Raw genomic sequence first — 25,795 nt, 5'->3', positions numbered from 1 at the left:
GGAGCAAACCCAAGCTAGAGCCTTCAACTCCATGTAAGAATAACCTAGATTTCTCTTTAATTTTGTTGAACTGATCACGAGTTGGAAACAAATCTGATCGATTCAGATCTGTGATCAATTCTCAGCAATTGATTGTCGGCTAGAATTAAGGTTTCGGTTGGTGGAATTGGACTTGGGTGAGATGATGGATTTTGCTGCATTATTGAACTGGTTTGGGATCTTTTAGGTGAAGAAATTTGGCGATGAAGAAGAAATTTCATTAGCAGAGGCTTGAATTTTGGTGGAATAAATGTGAGGTTTTTGTTGGAATAAGCCCACGTTTGGTTGGGTATTTTTAAAGGTTGAAAATAGATTCAATTAATTGAATTCATTACTTGTTATTTGGTTTGGAAAATGAGTTAACTATTACCTTTACTTGAGGCTAACTCAATCACCCAATTTATTACTCCTCAAAATAGAGGAGAAACAAAAGAAAGAGAATCCCTTAATAGTGATTCCTTTCCATTGCTAAACCAAACACTCAATAAAAGTTATGGTTATTGTTACCATTCCACTCCCTTTCCATTCTTCTATTTAAACCAAACGAGCACTAAATATGAAGAACTTCGATTAGCGTAGCCTTGAAATTTGGGAATTAGCGTAGGTTTGAAATTTTCTGTCTCTTTTTCTTATTCACACACCCCATTATATTTTTTGATTTTTCAACATATTTGTGGGGTACAATATTTTTACAATGCCAAAAAAGCTCTGCAGCTCGATATTGATAATAAATTATGTATTGTGAATGTAATGTGTTCATAGCTCTCTCTCTCTCTTTTGTTGGTGACTTTTTGTGGCTGGAGGATTGAAAATTGATTAATGTTTTTGAATTCATAATTAAATGTTCTTGAATTCACGATCAAATCTATGAATTCACAACTTTATATTCTTAAATTCACAACTAGATCTATGAAATTCACAACTAAGTATTCTTGAATTCACGGCCAGATATATGAATTCACAACTAAATATTCTTGAATTCACAACCAACCAGATATTAAAAAATAGAATTCACAACTTGATTTATGAATTCATAACTAAAACTAGAATTTACAATTAAAACTTGAATTCACGATCAGATCTATGAATTCACTACTTGAATTCACAACCAAAATAAATCCCGATTGTGAATTTGAGTTTTAAAGCTTGAATTCACAACTAGTTGTTTTGGTTGTGAAATTCACGGCTAAATTGCTAGTGTTAGTTGTGAATTCAAGTTTTAAATCTCGAATTCATAACCAACTCTATTGCTAGTTGTGAATTCACAACTAATGTTTTTAGTTGTGAATTCAAACTTTAAAACTCAATTTCACAACTATTTGAATTTACAACCAAAATAAATTATGGTTGTCAATTCACAATCAAAAGTTCTGGTTATGTTGTGAATATACGGAAATTTTTTAAACGGTAGTGTTTGAAGAGGTAAAATGGTAAATATGTGTATTTTAAATTTTTTTTTATCTTAATGGGTAATTTTTGATTTTACTAAAAGAAATAAGCTATTTTTAAAATTCACTCCTATAAATATCTCTTTATTTTATTTTAGATACAATAAAGTAATCCGCTACTTTAGCGGGAAGGAGTACTAATATAGAGTGGGAGTGGCACAACAATCCCCAATTAGCTAATCTCTCTTTTAAACGCTTCTCGCCGTCTCTCTCTCTCTCTCTCACAGAATCCGCGGATCCATTAACACCAGCTACAGACAATTGACTGCTCTTTATTTTACTGATTCTCCTCACATTTATGTGAATTTGGCCGTTTACGGCGTCCAGTGTTTAGCTTAGAAAGATGGTGGCGGCGGGGCGGTGGCTGGAATGCAGAGGCGACCTGTTGGCGGAGGGGGCTAAATCGCTGCAGCTTAGGCTGAGGGACCGTTTCAGAGTTGCTGCGGTGGACTATCACCGCCGCCGGAACTTGAGGACTACCAGCGCCGGCTACTTGTCCTCCAGCGTTCAGCGCTGGCTCGATCGCTTCTCCGAATTCCGTCGCGATTCTCTGCCTTCATCTTCCACATTTTACCGCAAAAGAGGTTTTGTTATATTATAGCTGTTGTTTTGTATACACATCCATATAGAACTGCTTCTAGGTTTTATGTTACTTAGTCCTTATGCCTATTATTCAGCGTGCAAGTAGTTCCAGTTTTAGGCACTGCAAGAATGCGGAATTCTTGTTTTTCAAAAAGCAGAATCATGAACGCCATTTTTACTACCATGTTGTACTCAGAAGTGTTAAGAGAGAACACGTTACTGTTTGATAATTTAGAGTTTTTTTTACAAAGTTCAGATTATCAGTTCGAACAAGATAGTGACGATTGAGGAATGGATTATGGCACGCTTTGTTTGGATTCTGTTAGTTTGTAAGCGCATGTTAGTCTGATTCGCATTGTGTTATGTAAAATTGTAAATGGTGGAGTTAGATGATGATAATTGTGATCCCCTTAACTGACATCTTAATTAAGATTCTCTTTTCAGTCACACATATCAATTCTACTTTCTACTGTTGGTATTTCAGCACTATATTGGATGACTTCATCACACAATTGATTACTCATGACCTGCATAACTAGAAGCATGGTAAATCATGAATTGTCAGATTTGTGTTAAGGTAACATAGGAACACTAATATCTGCATTTTGGTTTGGTTCTTTGCTTTCTTGTAACATATGGTACATTTGTATGTCTCTTGGTAACAGTTTGATCATCTAAAGTTGTGCTGTGTAGCCTTTTGATTATTAAATTGCTTAACTGTCTGTATTTGATCTCTCATTAAGTTGGTGCTGAAGTAGATTACTTAAGTTTCTTATGCTGTGTTGGGTCTAAATAGGTGCCAGTTGGCAACATTTTAATGATACAGCTAACCGGTTGTCTAGTATTCATCTTGCATTTAAGTTAGTATACAGTGTAGACTGTAGTAGGGTACCATGTATGTCTCAGTGGAGTATGAACAAGGAATGGTAAGAAGTGGAGTTGTTTGGTGTAGTAGGGGCACATCTGACGTTCAGTCAGATAACTCATCATTTTCTTTTTGGCCTCAAATTATGACAGTTTCCAATCCCATGATTTGTCTTACTGAGTCTGAACTTCATAGGAATATGGTTTACGGTGTCGGTCTTTTAATGAGTGGTATTCCTGTGATTTGTTTGGTCATAGTTCCAGATGTGGCTGCATTCATTTAGTCTTTTGGCTGAAGTTTAATACCTCTTTTAGTTGTAGATGCCTGACCTTCCAAGTCTATATTGCAGTGAGCAAGGATATTGATGCAGAAGATGAGTCAGTCTTGACCCGCATGCTTCAGGCTGTTGCTGTTCCTGTGCTTGGAAATGTTTGTCATGTTTTTATGCATGGCCTCAACCGTGTTCAGGTACGTACAATATTGTCATTTTTGAATTATATACCTTCTCTTGGTGATACATCGGGGAAAAATGACTTGATTTCTCGTGCACTCTGTAGATATTTGGTGCAGAGAAGCTGCAACAGGTGGTAACACATAGGCCAGAGAACAAGTCCTTGATTACGGTAAGCATCTTGCACTTATGAGATGATCAACACCTTCTTACATCATGGTGAGATCAACACTTTGTTAAAATTGTTTGACCCAAAGTGGTAAGGTACTTTGGACCTTGGTGCATTTTGTAGTATGTAACACTTCATATATCATTTTCATACATATTGAATCTTATATAGAAGTACAAAATGAAGCTAACATATAGTTGAGCTTAACTTGTACTATGTGTTAGCAGGTCTTGTCATTTCAAACATAGAAACTGCTGTATCCATTTTAGGCCTGTATGGGTGGGTATCCATTCAAGTTTATAACAAGTATAAGCAATTTCAGCTGTGATTTCAATTAGTAAAAATCTGTAAGTAATTAGCAGAGTTAAGAGAGGTGAACATCAAGGGGAAATATCATGGACTGCAGAGAGGGCTGGGACGAAATAAGAAGAAAAAAGTACGGAGAGAAAAGAAAGAGAAACTAAAGGAAAAAAAAGGTGCTGATTGGCAAGTGAGTAATTGTCATGGAAGCATGGCTCTGTCTGTCAAATTCTTTTGTGTTGTCCTGGGGTAGGTTAGCAACATTTTTGCATCTATTGATGAACCTTATGAATCATTTTACTGTTCTAGGTCAGCAACCATGTTGCTTCCATGGATGATCCTTTGGTTATCGCTTCCCTGTTACCCCCTAGTATTTTGTTCGATGCTAATGGTTTGCGGTGGACACTCTGTGCATCTGATCGATGTTTCAAGAATCCAGTTACATCAGCATTTTTCAAGTCTGTGAAAGTGCTTCCAGTTTCTCGTGGGGATGGGATATATCAGAAGGTATTTTTCTATAAACCATTTGTTTGGTGTTCACTTTGGCTGGTTTTAGATGGTTTGGTGTTTTTGTGTGGTTTAGTTTGCTGAGAATCTTGCCTTGTGGATCTCATTCTTATAAATTGATTTTCTGGAATGAATAATTGGATAGTTAATTTTCTTCACCTTGTTATGGTTAAATTGATAATTTGTTCCAATTATATGACTTTGACCTGTCTTTCTTATGATTGAATGATAATTTGTTCTAGAATTACCTATATTCCTCGTATAAATGAAAAAAAACAATGTATTTGTAATTTATTATAATAATTGCACCTACATTCTTTAGAGTTTGTGGAAGTTAGGTACTTCCAATTGGGTTCGAGATAAATTACACTCAGGACCTTTGACATTGATGACTCCATAACAGATGGCCCCAGCCATTACTGTGTCAGTTACTGATTTGAGAGTTGGAGTTTGATTAATGGGTCTGACAATTCATTATGGCTATATTACTTCTGGAGATAACTAGATATGGTCCCATAAATGTAGTCAATGTAGTTTTTCAGAAAGGGCGAGTGAGTTAAGTTCTTAAAAAATATTGAGATTTCATAATGCCAGTTAGTGTAGCAAGTAAAGTTGGGAGAGGTGCGCATAATTTTGATGTCTTGGGGATTTACCTAACCTAGATCAACCAAGGTTTGTAGTTTTTCCAATTTGTTGAGTCCTCATTTCCCTCTCTTCCTGTCAATGCAAATTATGGTTTTTTAGATGTTTGTTCTTTAGGTAGCTTTGCTTTGCTTTCTTTTTTTTTTTGAACCCTTTAGGTGGCTACTTTTGGTTTTCCCTACACATTTCATTTTTTTCCTGAAGGGAATGGACTTGGCTATATCCAAACTGAATGGTGGAGGGTGGGTTCACATATTTCCTGAAGGTAGTCGCTCTCGAGATGGTGGGAAAACTATGGGATCGGCCAAAAGAGGCATTGGAAGGTACTTCACCATCTAATCTAATTGCATAAGCACTCTTGAACATTTTGTTTAGTGACCCTCTTTGACCGGATTACTTGCAATCATAGTATCATCCGCATTTGTCCGGGCTGTAAATATTCCCCTCTCGAATGGTTTCCTTGCAGTACCCTACTAGCTAATGCATAATTTGCCCATATATCAGTGGATATGAAGGGAGAGTGTTCTATAATTGCTCTGTCATTTTCCCAGGTTTATGATAGCTTCTCTTGTTGCAGAAAACTCGTGTCAGTACCATCTAGTGAAAATATTTCAGTGTAGAAGTATATATTACTATGTGGGATCACTGTCTTTAGATGAAGTCTGTGAGCATCTATTTCAGCTACAATGATTGAGATGCCATGCTGAATAGATCTAGATCACACTGTATTTTGTTGTTCTATTTGTCTTTCCATAGAACTCTTCTACAAACACAACACAAGTCAACTGCATCACGATTTTAGTTGTAGGACTCTTCTGCTCATCATGACTTTATGTTAAATGGTATGTTTGTTTATGGTTTCTCGCTAAAGAGCATAAAGTCTCTCTGACGTTTTATGGATGCAGTCCTGGTGTCTACTGCTTTCCCTAGCTAGGACACTTGTGAGAGTTTGTTTAACCTGAGAATAATTCTCTTGCATTTCATCAAATATCAGTGATGCAACTGTTGTCATGCTAGATTTGGCAATGATTTTGTCCAAGTTTCAGGTCAATATGGAGTTTTGATGCCAAAATAGGACATTGCAGACACTGCATAAAGGCTGGGTTCGCAAAGTAATTGCATTTGCTTATAAATTTTGCAGGTTGGTATTGGATGCTGATAATACACCTATAGTTGTCCCTTTCGTGCATACTGGAATGCAAAACGTCATGCCCGTTGGAGCCAAATTTCCTAGGGTTGGTAAAACTGTAAGTTCTCCTTGTTTGCTTATCTACCTGCACGATTCTTGTTTTTGGGGTCTTTTTAAGACATTACGTTGCTCTATTGGCAAACGTGCAGGTGACTGTACTTGTTGGTGATCCCATTAGCTTTGATGATATAATCAGTGACGGAGCAGACAAGAACATGTCAAGAGGAAAACTCTATGATGCTGTTGCTACTAGAATTGGTGATCGACTCCAAAAGCTGAAGGTACAAGTTGAAACATTAGCGATTGAGCAAGCACTAGAATTGGAAAAATATCCGTCACGGGTGACTGAGCGAGCAGCTAGGCTCTTGCAAAAAATCGACTGGGAATCACTCGGGATTGGAAGCTACATGGGTCTTGATGACAACCCAGCAAAGCAGGAACCCAGTGTAGCTCAGCTATACCCACAAGAGAAGAGCCATGAGGAGCAGTGCTTCGGAGGAGCGGGCTACTCTGCTGGAGGCGGGTTCGTTTCAAGAATACGAGGCTACATGGACTCGACAGAATTAACAGTTTTTGGTGCTAGAGGTTTGTATACGAATCATAGAAGCAACGAGTATTTTGGTAGTTTGCGCGATGTTACGCCTTGGAAGGCATGGAGGTCGATGTATGGAAATGTTCACTTTCCTCCTAACTCAGGCTTCGCTGTTTAACGTTGTAAGTTGAGTTCCCCTCCGAATTCCACCAATTTTGTTTATTTGATGCCACTGAAAATCCACAATCCTGACTTATCTTCTTATCTGCTGCTATTTTGGCACACTGATTTTGGGGTGTTTGTATAAATAAAGAATAACAAGTAGACTTCAATTACTAATTGCTAAGTATTATTCAGCGCCACAAGCACAAGTGTGGCCCAGAACCATCGTCCTTCATTAATCCTAAGTCTTGGGTACACCCTGGTGTACCGTAAAATCGAGTTATATATTCATTTAAACTTTGACCCGCATCTTGATTTAACTCATATCCTGATCCAATTCCTATAAATAATACTATTTTAGGTATGGGTTAACCCGGTTGTACGGTACACTCAAGTGTACCTAAGATTTTATGATATGTAAATAACTTAACTGCTGATATTGTATTTCCCAATTTACTCTTAAATATTGAATGGTCTTCATTTTATTTTATTTTATCTAATTTGTTTTTTTGTATAGCTTCGCTTGCAATGGCTGAGAAGGTTTTTAACACCTGAATGATTGAACTTATTCTTTTACTTTGACAAAAAAATAAGGGGTTATTGTTAAAAATATTCAAAGTTTGCCAATTTTTCAGTTTATATCATGATTTTTTTTGTCAAAAAATAGATGAATTTAAGATTGATTCTGAATCGTCCGACGATGGACAATTTCGCTCAAATCCAATCCAAATAATCCACTGATTAGGGGGTTTAAGTAAAACTGTAGATAAATTATAGGGTAGAATAAAGTAATTTTGCCCAAATCCAATATGAATAACCCCACGATTTGCTATTTCTCATAGCGACATCAGATTGAATTTAGGTGAAATTTTTCGCCGTGGGATGATTAAGAATAAATCTTAAACTCATGTATTTTATGACTAAAAATAAAGGTCAAGATATAAATAAGAGAATTGGCAAACTTTAGGTATTTTCCGACAATAACTCCAAAAAATAAAGTAGTAATTTAATTCTTTTTTATTCTGCGTTATGGAGAAAATTACGACATGAACAATTCATTTGAAAACAATTACAAATTCATTAAATAAAAAAATGAGACTCGAATAAATAGATAACATTATTAAAGGTGCTTAACGTAAATGTCATTTGTCAAAGGTGGCTTAAAAACTGAATAATTAGTTCAAACTGAGAGTGAACGCCATTTTTACCTAATCATTTGACTATTTTTGCATAGATAGATACTTTTGTTTTTAATAGCATAAGAGCATCTCCAAGGGTTCCTCTATTTTAGAGGGCCCTTCACTCTATTATACAGTTGAAATATACAGTTTTTGAATTTTCATCTCCAACAATCAACTCTACATTTCCCTCTACAATAGAATATTCCTTTTTTATGCTCTTTAGTATTAAATTATTTTATCAATTCAATTATTATATATCATATATATTTATAAATAAATATATTTATATTCAATTAAATGTAATTAAAATTAAAATTGAAATATAAAATAATTTAATTTTTTTTTAGAAAAATTAATTAATAAAGTGCTATATTTAAATATTATAGAACGATTAATTTATTTCAACAACATAAAAACTAAAATTACATAATACTCTTAGAATTAAACATTACACAATACTTAACAAAGCATCAATTACATGATAAAACTAACTAATTTTCTAAATTAGAAAACTCATCCCATATATGATCGACTAATGCATCACGAAGCGCAAAGTGAGCAACTCTATCTTTGATTTTTTTATAGCGTCCAAGAAAATCTTGGAAATGGTTTGTTTCATTTGGCATTGTTTCAACATCTGGAATTGGCACTTCTCTTGCAATTTCAATTGGTGCAGACAAGTCACGTTCATCCTCAACAATCATATTGTGCATAATAATACACGCTTTCATTATATTATCCAAATGTTTCTTTTACCAGAAGCGAGCTGGATTTGCAACAATTGCAAATCGACTTTGAAGAACTCCGAATGTACGCTCCACATCTTTCCTACACGATTCCTGTCTCATTGCAAAAAACTTTTTTTTCACAGAGCGTGGCTCATGAAAAGTTTATATTTCATGTTATTGTGTTTTTAAATTTTATATAATATATATTAAATATTATATATATTTATGTTAATTTAAAAATATAAATAATATAGAGACTAATAAACATTTTACAAATTAAATCAAGTAAAAGTAAGCATTTTCTAAAGATAAAATAAAAAATAAATATAATAAAACAACAAAAGAAGAAAATGAAAGACAAAAAAAAAAATTTAGAGGAGTGAACAGTGCCCGCTAGATGAGGCGGGACACTGTTCATAAACTCTAAATTAGCGTGGCGTAGAGGAGATGGTTGGGGGAGCCACTCACTCTATTTTAGCAGCCACCGCTATTCTAAAGCAACTGTTGGAGTTGCTCTAAATAATTTCATTGCCCTGTAAATTTGGCGATATATATATATATATATATATACACACATTGTGTGTGTGTGTGTGTCATTTGATTTCGAGGGAGAAATTTTACTCGGTACAAAATTCCAAAACCCTTTTGGGATCTCAGAAATGTCAGACGAGGAAGAGGCGCAGCTCACTGATGAGCAGAAAATCGAGATCGCCAAATGGTTTCTCCTCAATTCTCCCGCCGGTGAAATCCAATACATCGCCAAAGGTAATCTCGGATGAATGCGCATGCATGTGTATAGAAGAATGAGTGTCGTACTTTTTGGTCGATTTCCAAATTTAATTATACTTGTTTCCCTGCAAAATGCTGCGCAGATATCAAGGCGGTTTTGCAGGATGAGACGCTGTATAGCACGGCGGCGGCAGAGGCATTTCCTCTTTACAACAAATCTCACATGATTTGCCTGGATTTTCCTGATAGAAGCGGTGAGGTAACGCCCATTGTGAGATAAATTTGCCCTAATTATGTTGTCCGTGTGATTGATTATATGATTTTGCGAAGGAGGAAATTTCGTGGCCTAGTTCTTTTTACTTCTCTCATTATGCTCACTTGGTATATATTTTCCTGGATATTGTTCAGACTCGATATATGCGCTTCATAAATGGCGAGGGTTTAATTGGACTCAACAAGAGACTGTAAACAGGCAGAAGATTGACTACACTGAACCCAATGAAGAGTTTTAGACATATTAGCTAAATCTCCCTCCAGATAACATTGTAGATGCCGACACTTTTAAGAATGAACAATGAATATTTCCCATCTCGTTGCTGCAAGATTTGTGACTTTCAGCTGTATAATTGCATAGAACTAGAATGGACATGTGATTTTAATAGTTATTTTTGTATTATAGGACAGCTTTACATTTGTGCTTAGGTAGCTTGTATTCCTAAAATTTACTCTAAGCAGCATGGTTTGTGGTGTACAATGTTCGGAAACAGCGGCAGTTTAAACAGACAAGCTTCTCTAGCTTTTATACAGCTTTATGTGGAAACCAGAATTCTATTACTTTATCTATATAATTAATAGAACTTCGTGTCAAATGCACTTGAAACTATTATTCAGATATTTGTGGGTACTCATTTTCCCTTGTGTGAGTAGGCTCTAAGGTTATTGAGTCAGAAAGAGGACTTCCTTTTCACATTTTTATACTGTCTTTGTCTTTTATGTTATCAGGTTATGGTTACACCATTTAACGAGATTGGTGAGAATGAGTATCTTGATCCTAGGACTGCTCAAGTTGCGATTGTTGACCATGTGAAACAGGTATGTTCAGTTGTTTATATAATGCATTTGCAGGACTTAGACTCATCCTTTTTTTTAAAGCGACTTAGACTCATCTTTAAATGTGCCAAATTATCACATCCTATTGTCAACATGATTAGGTCTGTCTGTCTGTCACTTCAGTTATTTGATGATGAATGCCTTAAATACTGCCATCATGTTGAACGGGTGCATGGCATCATCTGATATTCTGGTGCATTTAACTTCAAATTTAGTTTAGCAGTCTAGTTCTAGATCAAAGAAACCCTCAAGCAGAGGAACCAAAAATTGTTCAGTGAAGTTGCTAGATTGACTATTTTTGGCTTACAGCAAATTTTTGACTGTTCAATGGAAGTTCTTAAGCTCAATTCATAAAGTTTTCTCGAGCAGATGATGATGATGATTTGTTTTGTTGTTGTGATTATGATCAAAAGTAACATTATATGCTAAATCGCTAACACCCGCAAACCAAACTAGAAGCTCACAATGAATATATTTTATGAATATCTTCCATACGTACAATTTGGCAGATAATAGGTTCCTACTTTGATTGCATTACAGTCCATTGAAGATAATACATCTAGGTGGTATAGATTTTGGATTATGTTTGTATCTTCTTTTTATGTGAGTGATGTTAAGATTGCATTGACAACCTGATGAGGGTTGAAATCCGGAAACTGAGATTGAAAGTCCACTGCATCGACCCATGTAGCTTCATCTTCCGCCTGTCCGACCCAACGAATCAACCACTGCTCGCACTGCTTTCCCATGTCCTCCACTGTCCGTTTATTCAACACTGCTTCCGGCTCGAAAATAGAGCCCCTCGGAATTTCGAAAGAATCAGGTAGCGACGCCTCCACAGCATGATCACCCACCACTCTCTTAAGCTGCGACACATGAAATACGGGGTGAATACGGCTCGACGAAGGAAGCGTCAGCCGATACGCCGCAGCCCCCACCTTCGCCTCCACACAAAAAGGCCCATAGAATTTCGCCGACAACTTATGATGCGATTGGCGATTAGCTGACAGCTGCCGAAACGGCCTCACCTTCACGAACACCTTATCTCCCACAGCATAAACTACATCCCTCCGACTCTTATTTGCATGTCGTACCATGCGTTGCTGCGCTATATCCAAATTCCCTCGTAGGCGACGTAGCATCTCATCTCTACTTCCCAGCACGTCCGCCACTGCAGCTACATGACACTCGCCCGGCAAAAATCGCCGAATAGTAGGCGGTGGTCGCCCGTAAACCACCTCAAATGACGTCATCCGCGCCGCTGTTTGAAACGAGGTGTTGTACGAATATTCCGCCCACGCTAACCACCTCAGCCACTGCTTAGGCTGCTCCCCTGCAAAACAGCGTAAGTAAGTCTCCACAACCCTATTTAATACCTCCGTCTGCCCGTCGGTCTCGGGGTGATAAGCCGTACTGAACTTCAACTGCGTCCCCGACAACGCAAACAGTTCTCGCCAAAAAGAACTCATGAATATCGAGTCACGATCACTCACAATCGACCTTGGTATCCCATGCAGTCGCACCACCTCTCGACAAAAAATCTCAGCCACAGAACGAGCCGATATGGGTGGCTTTAAAGCTATAAAGTGGCCATACTTCGATAACCTATCCACCACCACCAAAATCGAAGAAAACCCCCTAGACTTCGGCAGACAAGTAATGAAGTCCATCGAAACATCCTCCCAAACTAAGTCCGGGATTGGAAGTGGCTGTAACAACCCCGCAGGCGAAAGTGCTTCGTATTTCGATTTCTGGCAGACTAGACACTCTGCCACATATCGCCGAACTCGCCGAAACATGCCGCGCCAATACACGTTCTCAGCCAACCTCCGATAAGTTCGCAGTGCACCGGCATGACCCCCAGCTGGCGACGCGTGAAACTCCTCCAACAACTGTGGTATCCAAGTCGAATCAGCTGGCAATACCAATCGGCCTTTAAAAAATAGCCGGCCTCCGCTCAGCTCATATCCCGGTTTTGCTGCATCGTCCGACGCTAATGCCTCCATGATTCGGTGAAGGTTATGGTCGCGGCGCTGCTCCTCTCCCACAGCCGCTAACCCAAGCCAGCCTGGTACCGATAGCGCCGCGAGCTCCCCAGCCTCGGCCCTCCTTGATAGCGCGTCAGCCGCCGTATTGGTAACGCCGGTCTTGTACTCGATCGAGAAATCATATCCCAACAATTTTGCTACCCAAACTTGTTGTGATGGAGTAGCAATTTTCTGCGTCAAAAGATGTTTTAAACTCCGATGATCCGTGCGCACTACAAATTGTCGCCCAATCAAGTAGGGCCGCCAATGCTGAATGGCCAACGCGAGTCCCATCATTTCCCGTTCATAGGCTGATTTAGTGAGGTTACGATCTGCCAAAGATTTACTGAAGTATGCAATGGGTCGGTGTTCCTGCATCAAAACTGCTCCAACTCCAGTCCCCGATGCGTCACACTCGACCACAAAAGGCTGATCAAATCTGGGCATGGCCAACACCGGTGCTTCTGTCAACGCCTTTTTTAACTGCTCAAAGGCGCGCTCCGCCTCAGCCGTCCACGTAAACTGCGACGACACTTCCTTCTTCAACAGCATCGTCAAAGGTCGAGCAATCATCCCATATGCTCTTACAAATCGGCGGTAGTATCCCGTCAGTCCCAAGAACCCTCGAACCTCCTTAACCGAACGCGGTCGGGGCCAATCCAGCACGGCACTCACCTTGCTCGGGTCCATCGCTACACCCTCCTTGGAAACTATGTGACCCAAATATTCAACCTGACGGCACCCAAATAAGCACTTCTTGTAGTTAGCCTTGAACTGATTCTCTCGCAACAATGACAACGTCTGCGCTAGGTGTGACTTGTGCTCCTCCAAGGTATGGCTATACACCAGAATGTCATCAAAGAATACCAGCACAAAACGCCGGAGAAAGGGTCGGAACAGATCATTCATGGTGGATTGGAATGTGGCCGGCTCGTTTGTCAATCCAAAGGGCATCACCAGAAACTCGTAATGTCCGCTATGAGTCCGAAAAGCCGTCTTGTGGATGTCTGACTCCTCCACTCGAATCTGATGGTAGCCTGAGCGTAAATCAATCTTCGAGAATATCACTGCACCTGCCAATTCGTCTAACAACTCTTGAATGACTGGTATAGGATATTTATCAGGCACCGTCACTTTGTTCAATTCTCGATAGTCCACACAGAAACGCCAGCTTCCATCCTTCTTCTTAACCAACAATACTGGACTCGAAAACGCACTCGAGCTCGGTCGAATGATGCCTGCCCGTAACATATCAGCGACTAACCTCTCGATTTCATCCTTCTGCAGGTGCCCATAACGGTAAGGCCGCACAGAAACTGGCTGAGCTCCGGGTAATAACTCAATGTGATGATCTGTGTCTCGGTTCGGGGGTAGGCCAGTCGGCTCTCCAAAAATCCCCGCGTACTGATCTAACACTTCTCGCACCTGATTCTCATCTTCCCCGGACAACCTTGCTGTCCCTGATTCGACAATAACCGCCCAGAACTCTGCCTCCCGAGTTCTGTTCAAAGCACGTAGGCCCACTGATTGCCTACTATTTGTTGCATCACCTCGCAGCACCACTCTCCTTCCCTTGTCCACGAATGACATCATCATCGTCTCCCAACTCACCCGAATTTCCCCCAACGTCGCTAGCCATGCTACTCCTAGAATCACATCCACTCCGCCCAATTCAAAAGAGAGGTAGTCAGCCACCACCTCGTAATCTGCCAAGGTCATCACTAAATCCTTGCACAATCCTCTCGTAGCTTGTCGCGTTCCATTGCCCAACTGGATGCCAACCCTCACGGAGGAATCTATCTCGGCCTGAATCAGCGGTACCAAGGTGGATGAGATGAAGTTGTGGCTGGCGCCACTGTCAACGAGGACGGTCACCGTCCTCCCACGCATGACCCCGCGCAACCTCAACGTGCCCGGGCTCGTGATTCCCGCCATCGAGTACATGGGTAGTGCCCCCTCCATCGTCTCCACTGCCTCTGCTCCCTCCAACTCCTCGTCGAGCCCTGCTGCATCCACAAACTCGGCGTTTCGAAGCTCGATATCTTCTTCCGCTTCGGCCACCATCACCCTAAGCTCCCTCATTGGACAAACACGGAAGTGATCTGGCGAATACGGCTTCTTGCACTTGTAGCACAACCCTTTTGCGCGAAGATCCGCCAAGTCGTTGTTGGTGCGTCGCGTGAAGCGGGTTCGAGCCGTCGACTGCTCTGAAGTTGCCGGTTGTGGAGTACTTCCCTTCGGCCCCGCTCGTGAAGTACTCCCAGCGCTACTGTTTACGCTGCCAACCGTGGTTGGAGTGGTTCCAAAGGGCCGCAAATACCCCCCAGTCCGTGCCCCTTGGCTCTGAGCATTTCGGAATGGCCATCCCTCCTCCGGAATGGAAAGGTTGTCCTCCACGTCGCGGGCCAGTTCCATGGCTGTCTCGAGATCCGTCGGCCGCAGCAACCGTAGGGCTCCCCTAACTGAAGCTTTCAGCCCATTCATGAAGTTGCCGAGATAATGTTCGTCGCTCAGCCCCGGCACTTGACCAGCGAGTTGTACGAAAATCGAGATGTATTCATCCACCGTGCGCGTCTGTTTCACCGCCATCAACCTCTCGTAGGGGCTGCCCTTGAACCTCGTATCAAAACGGGAGACCAATGCGCTTGAGAATTTCTCCCAAGTGATGTCGGAATGGCGCGCCTTCAACCACGTCACCCAGTGTAAGGCGTCGCCGTTCATGGCCACCACCGCTGCAGCAACTTTAAGTCCCGCCGCAGTGCCATGCAGTTCGAACTGTTGATTCGCGCGGGCCAGCCATCCAATGGGATCCTCCCCTTCAAACGTCGGTAGTGGAACGACGCCGGGGGGGCGATGTTGTCCCGATTCCCCTCCTCCTTCTCCATGCAATCCAAACAATCCATGCATACGATTGAAACCCGACTCCAGCGATGAATCTTCCTCTGTCCGAAGGATGGCCTTCGAAAGTTGGGTTAGGGTGGCGGCGATATCCTCCAACTTCCGATCGGTGCCCCGTTGCGTGACCTGCATCTGTTCCAACTGCTCGCATGTCTTGTTCAGTCTGGACTTAATTTCCTCCTGATCGCCCTCCAGCTTTTCCACCCTCTCCGTTATTGCTCGTGTTGTCATCTCCGTGGGACGGGGATCCGGCAGGTCGGACCAATTGATAAGTAGCGAAATCAAGAACTAAAAAGAACTCGCACACAGTGCGCCAAGCCTCCGGCTCCAAATTCAATAAATATATCTCCTCCCCGAAAACAACCCTAATGCACTCTATTTATACTAATACCAGCAAACCCTAATACTAATAATAATAATTCCAAATATAAAACATAAACAAAGTAATAAATCTAATCCATAAATAAACAGGCCACGGACGTGGCCTACTCCCGTCCCCGCCTTCGATACACGAGCAGCGGCTTCGGCCCAACTTCCAACTCTTCACCAACATCATCTTGCCCCTCATCACAACCATCTTCCCAATTCACATGTTTAATAATCACCATGATTCTTCCTCTATTGAGCCTTTGTTTTCGGGAACTGGGGTTGGAAGGAATAGTGTTTCCATAACTGAACTTAGCTCAGCAAAGCATAAAGCACGCTACGACCCTTTTGTTTATTCATACTAATGAGTATGGTGTAAACGAGTCCCATCACAACTTTTTCTATTTTCAAGTCATAGAATTCTGTGTTAATTCAGGTCTGTGGACGTGCTCGACCTGCAAACGATGAAGAGTTCCCATCACCATATATTGAGGAATATCGGTATGCTTTGGTGTTTTTACTGTTGCTAAATTTGGTTTTCTGGTTCAGAAATAAAAAGGCTATCGTGTAGCTCAGTCATCTAGCAGATGGTGAAACCTAAATCTGAACCTACTTAATTAGCTAGAAGTAGGATTCAAAATGATCTTTTATGGCATCACTTGTAGGAGCCTTGTTTTACTGATGTTTGTTGTGCAGGTATTCCTTGGATGTAGAAGTTACAAAGTATGTTAGTGAAGCGTACCCGAAAGGAATCTGTTCTGTTTATTGTGTTAACGGGAAAGATGTTGAAGAACCAGGCATGGATTTTGAGCTTGTTGTGGTAATTTCCGCTGCTAGACTGAGCCCCCAGAATTTCTGGTAAGTTCAGTTCTCAGTACTGCAATGTACTCATATATGGTGCATTCCTATTTCTTATTCTTGCAGCTACTTGTAATATGTTGCATCTTTTTTGTTAACTATAATTGAAATTAGTTCTCCATTCTCTTTGTATTGAAAGTTACAAAGATTTAAACTGATAAACATATCACTAGTTTTTACAAGGGGTTCAGGAATCTACTGAACATTACTAACACAACCCGTTTCATATGATGGGAGTTGCTGGTCTATTGGGGGCTGCTTCGCTGTGCGCCATTCATGGTCAAATTTTTAAATTCTAAGTGTCCAATAAAATTTTGGTACAACTTTGTAAAACTACTTCAGGTGGTTGGAGTCTTCTCGTTTTCGGACTCATTGAAAGACACTACGATGTGGTAGCACTTATTGTGTTTTTGATTTAGTTGAATCACCTTGCAATTTTAAATTTTTTCTTCATGCTGGATACATTAAGAGCTTTCAACTGAGGATGTAGTTTTGCGCTTTCTTTTTGCTGAGACAAACATGTTTCGTGTATTAGTGCAGTGGGTGTACGGAGCTCAGTGATATAATTATAGCAGGCAACTAATAAATTAAATTTTTTTGAGCTCATCCATGGTTTTTCTGCCTCAGCAAGTTCTAAACCAGACGTGCTTGGATGAGGCATAGACTTACAGCACGTTTCATGCTTTATTATGGAGAGATAGTGGAAAATGATTACTGTCAAAAGTCATTTTGATGAGCGGAGATATTCTGTGTAATTCCATGTACTATATACTCCCTCTATCCACCAAAAAGGTACCCAGTTTGCCATTTGTGTCCGTCCATGAAAAATGTACCCATTCTATTTTTGGTAAGTTTTACCACTCACAATAAAGTGGGACCCTTATTCCACTCACAACACACTCAACCATTTTATTAAAACTCGTGCCATTTTGAACTGGGTACTTTTTTGGTGGACGGAGGGAGTAATATCTATGAGTCAAAGAAGATATTTGGAGATGTATCTTCTGAATAATGTTCTGTTCTGGCCATTAATTTTAAGTTCTAATCTTATCTGGACAATCGTGACAACTTTTGAAATCAAGCCGCTGGAACTAATTCACAAAATAACTGCTCATATTATTACAGACTTTTAACAAGAAAAAGTTAGGAACATAGTGGTACATGGGTAATGGGGAGAAATCCACTTACTAATTGAACATTTGCATGTCAGCTTGTTTGTTTGTTTGGTATTATATTTATAGTATGACTAGATTGCTGTATGTGACGGAAGATTCCTCCCTGGAATAGTCATCCTACGGAGACACGATCCTTATAAGATCTCGATTCTTGCTTGTCTTTCTTCTTACACTTCCTTGGTTTGTCTAGCAATGGAAGTTGGCGGTCAATATGGAATGTGGAATTCAAGGATGAGGCACAATTTGTGGAAGTTAGAGGTAAACTTCAGGTAGTCTTCCATTCCTTTATGTAATTAGATTTTGTAGGAATTCATAGATTATCTTCCGATTGTTGTCATGCTTTTGTGTCAAAGGGGAAAATAAAGAAATATGGAGAAACATGAATTTTTTATTTTATGTAGGTTGGCGCCCACTACTTTGAGGAGGGAAATGTCCAGTTAGATGCAAAGCATGAGTGCAAAGATTCCACTATGTTTATGGTAATGCTTGAAATGGAATATGCAGTAATATTCTCTGTTCATGAATCATGGGTGGTCATGTTACTGGCAGCTTAGATTGGACATTGGTAATTTGGTACTTGTACATCCATCTTCGGGAAGTTGGTTTATGTTTGCTGTGATAATGATCTAGCTAGGCATATATTCTAGTCTAAGAAATTAATGCAACTCATTAACTCAAGAATTTGGATATTTTATTTTTTTGAGTTGTTTCATTCTGTCCGCCTTATCATGAGGGCACCATTGAGCTTTTTGCAGATTTAATTCAAGGGTATCCAAATTTCTTGATATTACTTGTGATTTCTTACAAAACATTGGTGGAATATTCTATAAATACATTCTTGAAAGAGATACAAATTTTAGTCAGGGCATCATGTCTGGTATCTATTTCAGTCTCTTCATGGCTTCTGTATATCAGGAGAGGATTTTGAGAATGTCGATACTAAATTTGTTAGCTGCAGATTAGGAGGAAAAACCATGATGTTAAAGAGATATCATTTGGTTAGGTTTGCAGTATATAACAGAATGTTGATGATATGTGTTGATTTCTTCAGTCACCTGAAGACTGTGCACATTCTGTGACCACCATTATACGCCACCACGAGACGGAGTATCTAGATTCTCTTCAGGTTTTCACTTCTTTTCCTTTTGTCTAGTATCTTTATTGTCTAAAATTTCTTTTTACTAAATCTATTGTATTGGCAGACATCATATTCAAATTTGCCTGATGCCACCTTCAAGGTACTCTCTTGGATATCTTCCAAACAGTTAGCCTTTGAGCAATTCCTTATTATTGACAAATGTAAATGAAGTTGTTTAATTTGTCTTTCCATGAGCCATTTTTTCTTCATGTCATGCTTCCTGAAGTCGACCTGTAGCTTGTGACCAACTCATTCCCTGCTCCCGTCATTCCATTTTAGGCTGCTTTTCGTTGTTGTTGTGTTAGTTTTCCACTTATTAGATGTTCTACGTACACATGTTTTTCCTTGCAAATTAACAGTCAAATAGATGATGCCATCTCAAACTGTCGGTTTTAGCTTCAAATTGTTTGAATCCCGAGTGATTTCTGAGAAAGTTGAGATGCTTTTGTGTCTGCGTTCTAGGACCTCCGGAGGAAGCTTCCTGTTACACGGACCTTATTCCCATGGCATAACACCACACAGTTCAGCCTCAAAAGAGATATCCAAAAGAGCTTGGGAGTGGAAAAGAAGAAGTAAATGGTTGTTCAAGGTTGAATGTTGTATACTGTAGTATTTTCCAAATTCGCCAATGATTTTGTTTCCGTTTCTGTATTGTATCCCCACACCTCACTCTCATTTTTGTTTGGGGCGCCGCAGTTTATATGCCAATTGGCTTGAAATTCTCTAAAAACATATCATCTGTGTATACCTTAGGGATGTAAAGTATTCATATGTTTTGTTTCCCGTTGATCTTTGTTGTGTTTGGGTTGAAAGATTGATATGGATTTTATGCAACCATATTTTTAGATTTTTGCAGTTGCTGAACGAATTGTTTGTTGCAAACAAAACCTAGTTTTGTTAAAGCAACCAAAGTTAAAGAATCTAAGCATCCAATAGTATATAAATATTCCATCTCGAAGAGAAATAATTATAGTTGATCACATCAAACAACCGCGATTGCTGTTTAGAGGACCTTGATGAAATTAACCTCTTTTCTCATACCCTCATTGTTAGCATGTTTAATCACTTGCTATTATCCAACTCGAAGCCTAATGCATTTAATTAAAATTGCATCACAGCAGTTGTAATTTGGAGGATATAGGCTATTAATTTGGAGGCTATGAGCTATATGATAAAATAATAAAATTTATAATTATATATTATTATTTTAAATAAGTGGCTACGGGAACTAATTGGCTTAAAAAATCTGATAGCCCATGCATCTTTTTATTGGGCTGACATGCATCGTTTTTGTTAACTATAATTGAAATTAATTCTCCACTTAGAAAGAAATAAACTAAGAGCCATGTTATATGCTAGTTGCATTTGAGCTGAAAGATTGATAAGGATTTTAAAATGCTGAATTCAAATGCAACCATATTTTTGGAATTTGCAGTTGCACAACGAATTGTTAAAACCTTTTTGTTGCACACCTAGTTTTGTATAATTAAGGGTCACAAGTGGAGCAATTTTTATTGACAAACTCACACCTCACGCAACGCTAGGAAACAATAAAATTTCTGTTTTGTTAGTCTCACAATCAAAGCAACGCAACTGATTACAACATTTAAAATTGGAATTGTTGTTATCGTGTTTTGTTTTTAATTTTTGGCTTGAATCGTGGTTTAAATATGGAATTTCAGCCAGATGCATGACACAAGATATAGCTAATAGTAAACTTTGATTATCAACTAAAACAGCACAACTCAAAAAATTCAACAAAATCATTAGAACTTAAAAATAGAACTACGTAGTTAAACCCAAATTAAACTGATCTAGCCTAATATTAACTATGAATATAATCAAAACATGAACTTCTGCTTCATCAGCTAGCACTTGACCTCCTTCAAGCCATAACCCAAATACAGAAAAGTCGGATCAGTCGCGCCTTCCTTGTAGTATGCAAACACCATTGTCCCGTCATCGTGCATGCTTTCCCCAACAAAGCTGCAATGAAACAAAATATTATATGCTTATATGGCTTGTGTTCACTGCAGAAAAACATTGCAGAATTGTAGCTATTATAGCTAAAGGAAAAGCTGAATCTACTTACAATTGAAAGTCCTTTAGCTTTGAGACAAGGTATTTTGTAGCTCCTTCAATGCCCTTCTTGAACTGCTCTTGTTTCTCAGGTTCAAGCTTCGGGGTCAAGTTCTTGATATACTTCTTCACATATGCTATGAACTGTTTTTTGTCGAAAGGAGGCTGCTCTTGAAGCCGGAAAGTGTCTACAATGTCCACAACCTTGACAGCTTGATCATCAACGCCTTCGTCTTCGTCACCACCTTCAGCAGAAGGGTTCGCCCCAATATCGACATTAACGGCCCCTTGAACGACCCACTGCACATACCAAACAAAACCTCTCTTAGATTTCTCACTAATCACACAAAATTCATTTATAGTATGGGTGTATTATATGATCATTAATTTATACTATACCTTCCCTTCTACTTCCCACAGCATCCCATTCTCTATTTCCTTATATGGGAATGAGTCAGAGAGCAGCTCATCGCCTGCAATATTAATTTAGCAGAGTTAGCTAATAACCAAACTAATCAGATCATGAATTAACTTCCATTGCTTAGGAAACCTTTCAAACCAGATTAATTGTGATATAACATCATCTTTAATTCAAACAACTTCAAACTTAAAACACAAAGGTCCAATTTTTTTATTTAAAAAAAAAACATAAAATTACCAAATAAGTATGTGTTTCATATTTTAATTATCACATACACTCAACAAGAGCCAGCCCGTTTCAATGATTAAGCCCATTTTCAATGTATCAACAAATTTACCAAGTAAAAACAGGAAAATCTTACAAAAGATTCATGCTTGAACATTAATCTTGAAATTCCCTCACTGATCAAACTACCCCAACAACAAAGCATCACTAACTCATCACGAATAAAGATTCAATCTTGAGGCAGAAACGAAGCCCATCACAAAGTTAAGCACGCGCAATTGATGAAATAAAAGGCAATGAAGAAATCCCATGATTCAATCTTTAGAAAGGTGATGAGAAAAATACCTGAGAGAAGATCCTGATAAACCAACATGTTTCCTCTTCTATTATCCCAACAAAAGAGCCGAAAAATCTTTAAGGAAGCGAGAGGAAATCTAGGCAGTGAGAGAAGTATGAGATTGATGAAGTAATAATGGTTGGGCCGCGAGTTTATATAGCAGAGAACTTAACCGTTTCCGAGTTGTGTTTTGTGTAGTAGACTAGGATTCGACTTGCAATAATTATCCCACTTTTATTTGGATTGTTTCTAAATTCCAAGTATATTTGATTACGATTTTCCTTTTTCTTATCTAATTTTTTTTACGTTGTTTGTCCTTAAAAGGTAGGGTTATTATTATTTTTTCGGATTTATTCAGATTTTGTTATTACTATCTCTCGTGATTTTGGCAACTTACCATACGAATATGATATTTTGAGGAAATTTAATATTGAAAACCAAATATGGCAAGCTATTTAATTGAATCATCTGTATTTTGTTAGTTTCTTGGTTGTTTACTTATTTAGTTGCATAATTAAGTTAGGAATCTTTGTTCAAGTAGGACTCTTGCTGCATTATTACCTTGGATAATTGGAGTTTAGTAGTGGTAGGAAATTTGAGTTGTGATTTTGAGTTTTTCTCGATTTGAAAGTTTAATTAAAACTTTTAGGATTTTAGTCTTTATTCCACAACAAAATATATAATTAGAAATATGCAATCAAGTGTGTTTGGTTTAGCAGTAGAGTAATTATTGTTTAATGCCATATATTTTGAGTTCAAATTTATATGATCTTTAAATTTCTTTGTATAATTGCTAATTTGTCGAAAAAAATATATGCAATCAAGCAACTAAAATAAATAAATAAGAAGATTTCCCATTAGAAGTTATTTTATTTTGGGTTAAGTATCAATTAAACCCCTAACGTTGAGGCCACTGTAGCTATTAACACCCTATGGGCAGGGGTGTGTCAACTAAACCCCTAAAGTACCTATTTTCCTCCAATTAAGCCCTCCGACTTAACGGAGAGTTAACACCGTTAACTATTGTTATTTTTTTATTTTGTTGGTGGTGGGACCCACACCTTCTTCACCACCAAGCACGCCAGAAACACGCCGGAAACACGCCTCTCCTTCATCAAGAGAGAACCCATCTCCTTCTTCGACCAACTCCCCCCCACAGCAATGGCAGCTCGAGCAGCAGCAGCAACGGCTCCTCCCTCCACCTCCCCACCCCACCCCACACCCCCACCCCAACCCTGAAGCCCAGATCCCACGAAGCCAATCCCTACCCGACCACCTTCGTCCAGGCCGACACCACCACCTTCAAACAGGTGGTGCAAATGCTCACTGAATCTTCCAAACCGGGCTGCAGCGCTGGCATCCCTCCCATCAAGAGCACCGCCCAGAAGAAGCAGGGCTTCAAGCTCTACAAGCGCCTCAACAACATCAAGAACGGCCTCATGATCAACACCTTCGTCCCCGGCCCCAATTCCCCTCGCAAGCCCGAGATCCTGTCACTGAGCATTCTTGATTTTCCCTCGCTCCTGCTCAGCCCCGTCACACCCATGAACAAGGACCGCGCCGCCGCCGATCAGGAGGAGAGGGTCATCGCCGAGAAGAAATTCTACTTCCACCCTCGTCGAGGATCGCGCCGGACCCGCCGCAGCTATTGCGGCGTCGCCACTTCTTGATTGATTTAATGAATTCATTTATGGCTAAACATGGGAGATTAAAAAGAAGAAGAAAAAAATTGTACAAAATGGAAGAAGACGATGACCTCTAACCATATATAACAAAAAATGGGGAAAAGGGAAGGAAATTTCAGGCGTGTTTGGTGGTGAAGAAGGTGTGGGTCCCACCACCAATAAAAAAAAAATAACAATAGTTAATGGTGTTAACTCTCCGCTAAGTCAGAGGGCTTAATTGGAGGAAAATATGTACTTTAGGGGTTTAGTTGACACTCCCCTGCCCATAGGGTATTAATAGCTACAGGGGCCTCTACGTTAGGGGTGAAATTGATACTTAACCCTTTTATTTTTTCAGAAAGAAAAGAACCCATTAGAAACTTTAAAATGAATAATTATAGTTTATGGCCTGAATTTTTAAAAGTACAAAAAAGACATGAACTTTAAAAAATTGTAAAAATAATTACATGAATTTATACTTTTGGGTAGAGCTGACAAAATCAAACCAGCCCAACCCATTTGAATTTTGGGCTAGCTTGGGCTCGATAAATTAGAATCCCAAAAAAATTCAGGTCTAAAAAATTCGCCCAATCGACCCGTCGGGCTAATTGGGTTTCAGAGTTAAAAGCTCAAGGTTTTCGAGCGTCGTGGCCCGCTCGTTTTTTAATTAATTATACATTAAACTTATTAAAATAGAAAATTAATAAAAAAAAATAGAATCACTCATTAAGCTACCAATATTTGTACTTATAATTTAACATATATACTTATTTTTCACTTATAACTTTTTTATTAAATTATTAATATTTGTATTTTTTTTATTATCTTGTAATATAAATGCACAAGAAGATGAAAAAATACGATTGGACAAATAAGATCCAAATGTCGTTGATGTTGAATCATTTGATTGTAGATCATATTTACTGCTCCCTCCGTCTTATTTAATATGATTCCTTATTTTTTGGCACGTATATTAAGAGGAATTTAATTTATAATGAATAAAATTACTAGTTTAATGTCTTATTTAAACTCCATTGACCACCTACTAATTTAAGTGCAAAAACATTCAAAGATTCTCCGGTTCTTATAGAACTACAGAAGTGGTAAGGCTAAGGCGAGAGGATTTGGATTGCAAATGAAGAGAGCAAAAAAGAGAGAAGGTGCAGCTGAAATGAGCGGCGACAATAAATGAGAGTTGCATGTCCTAATTATGATTAGGATTCCATAAGTGGATTAGGGCTTAGTTGATTATATCACTTAAGGCCTTAATTTATTTATTTTTTGGGATTGCGCCAGCCCAAAATAACTTTTGAGTCATATTAATAGGGAAAAGTATCAAATAAGCCCCTAACATGGTGGCACTTATCACGTTTAGATCCCTATAGTCGAAATTGGGCCAACTAAACCCTCAAACTAATTAATTTCGTGCAATTACCCCCTCTGCCCTAACGGCCGTTTAACACCGTTATTTATTTATTTATTTTCGCCAAGGTCGCCGAAAACTCACCGGAAAACGCTCGGTTCTATCCAAAAATTCGGCAACACCTGTCACCACCTCCTTATCTGAACTCCGACAAGGCCGGTGCTTCGTCCAATCGGCGATGCCTTCGCTTGACACGCTCCCACACAGGTTCGAGCCACGCCGCCGCCTTATCCGGCGAAAATCGATGTTGCGGCGAATAGCCATCCACCACCGTGCCCTAAGGGTACCCCAATTCTGACCTCCAATCGACTGAGATGAAGCCTGTTCAAATCGAGGATGGCGAAGCTTCACAGCACGCCGATCTCCGCCTAATCTGCTCTGTTGGGGGATAAATCTCAGAGCTCAGCGAAAAGGGTTCATGGGCCATTAACAGAAGGGTTCACGGGCCATTAACAGAAAACCCGAGGTCAACAACCGCGATTCACGCTCACAGGCGTCCACTGCCTCTCGCTCTCTGAGACGCGGCTCGGTTTGGTTGCCTGACCGGCGC

General features: G+C 39.4%; 3 protein-coding genes and 1 pseudogene across 3 annotated transcripts; 3 read left to right on the top strand and 1 right to left on the bottom strand.

The window, feature by feature from the left end:
- The first annotated feature begins 1,592 nt into the window (after window positions 1-1,592).
- LOC130996864 (uncharacterized) lies at window positions 1,593-7,063 on the top strand. Its single transcript, XM_057922132.1, has 7 exons — window positions 1,593-2,071; window positions 3,284-3,402; window positions 3,492-3,557; window positions 4,164-4,361; window positions 5,208-5,326; window positions 6,145-6,250; window positions 6,342-7,063. The coding sequence occupies exons 1-7, from the start codon at window positions 1,831-1,833 to the stop codon at window positions 6,900-6,902; spliced, it is 1,410 nt and encodes a 469-aa protein (XP_057778115.1). The 5' UTR covers window positions 1,593-1,830; the 3' UTR covers window positions 6,903-7,063.
- Window positions 7,064-9,321: 2,258 nt separating this feature from the next.
- Window positions 9,322-19,879, top strand: LOC130996874 (F-actin-capping protein subunit alpha-like). The gene is made up of 10 exons (XM_057922151.1): window positions 9,322-9,560; window positions 9,668-9,783; window positions 10,527-10,616; window positions 16,362-16,426; window positions 16,622-16,783; window positions 18,149-18,227; window positions 18,360-18,437; window positions 19,010-19,084; window positions 19,161-19,196; window positions 19,559-19,879. Exons 1-10 carry the CDS (start codon window positions 9,455-9,457, stop codon window positions 19,670-19,672), a joined length of 921 nt encoding a protein of 306 aa, XP_057778134.1. The 5' UTR covers window positions 9,322-9,454; the 3' UTR covers window positions 19,673-19,879.
- Window positions 19,880-20,799: 920 nt separating this feature from the next.
- Window positions 20,800-22,365, bottom strand: LOC130996884 (translationally-controlled tumor protein homolog). Its single transcript, XM_057922163.1, has 4 exons — window positions 22,167-22,365; window positions 21,575-21,648; window positions 21,189-21,475; window positions 20,800-21,082 (listed from the first exon to the last, which is right to left on the bottom strand). Exons 1-4 carry the CDS (start codon window positions 22,192-22,194, stop codon window positions 20,965-20,967), a joined length of 507 nt encoding a protein of 168 aa, XP_057778146.1. The 5' UTR covers window positions 22,195-22,365; the 3' UTR covers window positions 20,800-20,964.
- Window positions 22,366-23,090: 725 nt separating this feature from the next.
- On the top strand, window positions 23,091-23,828 carry LOC130998573 (VQ motif-containing protein 4-like; annotated as a pseudogene).
- The last annotated feature ends 1,967 nt before the right edge of the window (window positions 23,829-25,795 follow it).

The sequence above is a fragment of the Salvia miltiorrhiza genome, chromosome 8, assembly GCF_028751815.1.
Source record: "Salvia miltiorrhiza cultivar Shanhuang (shh) chromosome 8, IMPLAD_Smil_shh, whole genome shotgun sequence".
In the NCBI taxonomy this organism is placed as follows: Eukaryota; Viridiplantae; Streptophyta; class Magnoliopsida; order Lamiales; family Lamiaceae; genus Salvia; species Salvia miltiorrhiza.
Note: the sequence above shows the minus strand (reverse complement) of the source record. Positions and strands in the feature narration are given on the sequence as shown.

Excerpts from the sequence above, each read along its gene's own strand:
- LOC130996864 (XM_057922132.1), top strand. The coding sequence starts at position 1,831 with ATGGTGGCGGCGGGGCGGTGGCTGGAATGCAGAGGCGACCTGTTGGCG. Across the intron at positions 3,558-4,163 it reads AGAACAAGTCCTTGATTACG|GTCAGCAACCATGTTGCTTC; the intron begins GTAAGCATCTTG and ends TTACTGTTCTAG. Across the intron at positions 5,327-6,144 it reads GCCAAAAGAGGCATTGGAAG|GTTGGTATTGGATGCTGATA; the intron begins GTACTTCACCAT and ends TAAATTTTGCAG.
- LOC130996874 (XM_057922151.1), top strand. The coding sequence starts at position 9,455 with ATGTCAGACGAGGAAGAGGCGCAGCTCACTGATGAGCAGAAAATCGAG. Across the intron at positions 16,427-16,621 it reads CCATATATTGAGGAATATCG|GTATTCCTTGGATGTAGAAG; the intron begins GTATGCTTTGGT and ends TTTGTTGTGCAG. Across the intron at positions 19,197-19,558 it reads TGCCTGATGCCACCTTCAAG|GACCTCCGGAGGAAGCTTCC; the intron begins GTACTCTCTTGG and ends TCTGCGTTCTAG.
- LOC130996884 (XM_057922163.1), bottom strand. The coding sequence starts at position 22,194 with ATGTTGGTTTATCAGGATCTTCTCTCAG. Across the intron at positions 21,476-21,574 it reads TGTGGGAAGTAGAAGGGAAG|TGGGTCGTTCAAGGGGCCGT; the intron begins GTATAGTATAAA and ends TGGTATGTGCAG. Across the intron at positions 21,083-21,188 it reads AAGCTAAAGGACTTTCAATT|CTTTGTTGGGGAAAGCATGC; the intron begins GTAAGTAGATTC and ends GTTTCATTGCAG.